The sequence below is a fragment of the Hippocampus comes genome, unplaced genomic scaffold, assembly GCF_001891065.2.
Source record: "Hippocampus comes isolate QL1 unplaced genomic scaffold, H_comes_QL1_v1.1 C17017441, whole genome shotgun sequence".
Classification (NCBI taxonomy): Eukaryota; Metazoa; Chordata; class Actinopteri; order Syngnathiformes; family Syngnathidae; genus Hippocampus; species Hippocampus comes.
Window position 1 is genome coordinate 1 of NW_017841865.1, and position 1,858 is coordinate 1,858.

Consider the following 1,858-nt stretch of genomic DNA (forward strand, 5'->3'; position numbering starts at 1 on the left):
ACAATCAGACTGGCACAGGAGGAAAGGCAAGTCTTTCGAAATAAAACAGGAAGTCACGAGACAAACACAAACAACCTTCACTGCAGTGCGACAATGGGATAAAAGAAAGTGAGAGCATGTGAGGATGTGATCGACAGATGAAGGGAATGGATGAGAGGAGGAAAGAGAGAACGCGAGAGGACAAATGAAAGAATGATATGTGAGAGAGGCCATTGTACCTGTTCTCATTAGGAAGTCCCTCCCATGTCTCACATGCTTCTTCAACTGGGCAGGACAAATCTCAGTGAGGAAATGCTTCCAGTGTTCATTTAAAAAATCCAACCGGTCCCAATTGTTTTTTGTGATGAAAGCTTGTTGATGTGCTGCGATCCATCTCATCGTCTTCAGCTCAAATGATATGAAGTCTTCTGTGTCATAACAGTCGTGTTCCCAACCATCAACTTCACCAGTTTCATCATCCCATTCACAGCCAATTTTCCTCTGGATCATGTGAACACCTGAAAGTGTCATGCACAGGATGTTTCAGAGAGAAGCCAGCAGTGATGTGTGTGTTTATTCGTCCCTCCTCCCCCCCAAAAAAGTGTACAAGCACATCCAATACGTTTTACGAGCAGAACGTTGAATGGAAACAAACCTCCAGTTTGGTTGAAGCGCTTTTTCACGCTTTCAATGCTGACTTTGAGAACCTGCTCATTGGCAATACTGTTGCATGTCTCTCTCGCCCAGAAGTGTGGATCCTCTGTTGCGATTTTGTTCACCCAGTCCTGTTTGGCTTTCGTTTTCCTGCTGTTGCCGTCAAATCGCACAATCTGAAGGCCATCAACATAGGCGACCTCCCAGTACTTTGGTAGGTTTGGAATTTGAGAGGTCGTTGTGATGAAATAATTCAGCGTGTGAATGGCTGAAAGAAAAACCCGAAAATTTCTCACATTTGATATTTGTTGTTTTACATTCAGCAATCTTGCACAATGCATATTTTAAATGATTCCGGAAGCTGTTGGAGCTTTGACACGCTTGACATGATTGACTTCATGTTTATCTTTCTTAACATCCTTGCAAACGTTCTCAGTGAATTTGACAATCCCACACTCATCGGTTTTAACATTTTTATTTCTTCCAGTTGTTCATAAATATGTTAGACGCTGACGTGGCGCCACGAGCAAGGTTTTGTATGTCCGTCATTGTTGATTTAAACATACTTACAAAAGAAATCAAATGACATTACATTTTTACTATTCTCTTTCATTTGAAAAATAACAATTCACATAGTTTGATTAAGGTTATACATAATAATATCTAAAAACAAACAACAAAAAAACCCGAAGAGATGCGTGCTATCGACTATCTTTGCAAAATATGCAATGTAGGCAATCCAATGTGTTTTTCCGATAAATTAGATGCAACTTTATTGCCTTTACAGTGAAATGATGATTATTAATTATACAGGATTAATCAATGTAATCATCCTGGGTCGAGATGAAAACAGTTCAGATACTTTTCACCAGTGATTCTCCAAGTGTGGCATGATGACCACTCGTGATACCCAAGCTCTTACGAATGGTCACGCAAAAGAAAATATGAATTAGATACACAAAAAAACTTTCACTAGAGTCAAACGTGCATTGTCAATTCTTAACGCTTTCAGGGAAAGGGTTACTTCAGTGGACATTTTGCCGTGTTTTTAGCTTACAGGGTGCATGAAAGAGTTAAAGCACATTTTTTTGAGTTCAATTTCATGTGCAATATATTTGAATCAACACATTAGTTGAATACATTTATTTATTTTCTTCGATTTAAGCATACTCTTAATCAAACTGTGCATAGTCTTCATACATGGCAATGGCGAGTGATGAAAAAA

At 39.0% G+C, this 1,858-nt stretch overlaps 1 protein-coding gene across 1 annotated transcript; it reads right to left on the reverse strand.

The window, feature by feature from the left end:
* Positions 1-3: 3 nt before the first annotated feature.
* Positions 4-1,049, reverse strand: LOC109509715 (H-2 class I histocompatibility antigen, K-B alpha chain-like; the record flags this gene model as incomplete). Its single annotated transcript, XM_019859533.1, has 2 exons — positions 635-1,049; positions 4-497 (listed from the first exon to the last, which is right to left on the reverse strand). Coding segments are annotated over exons 1-2 (834 nt in total), but the record flags the coding sequence as incomplete, so codon positions are not given.
* Between the last annotated feature and the right edge of the window lie 809 nt (positions 1,050-1,858).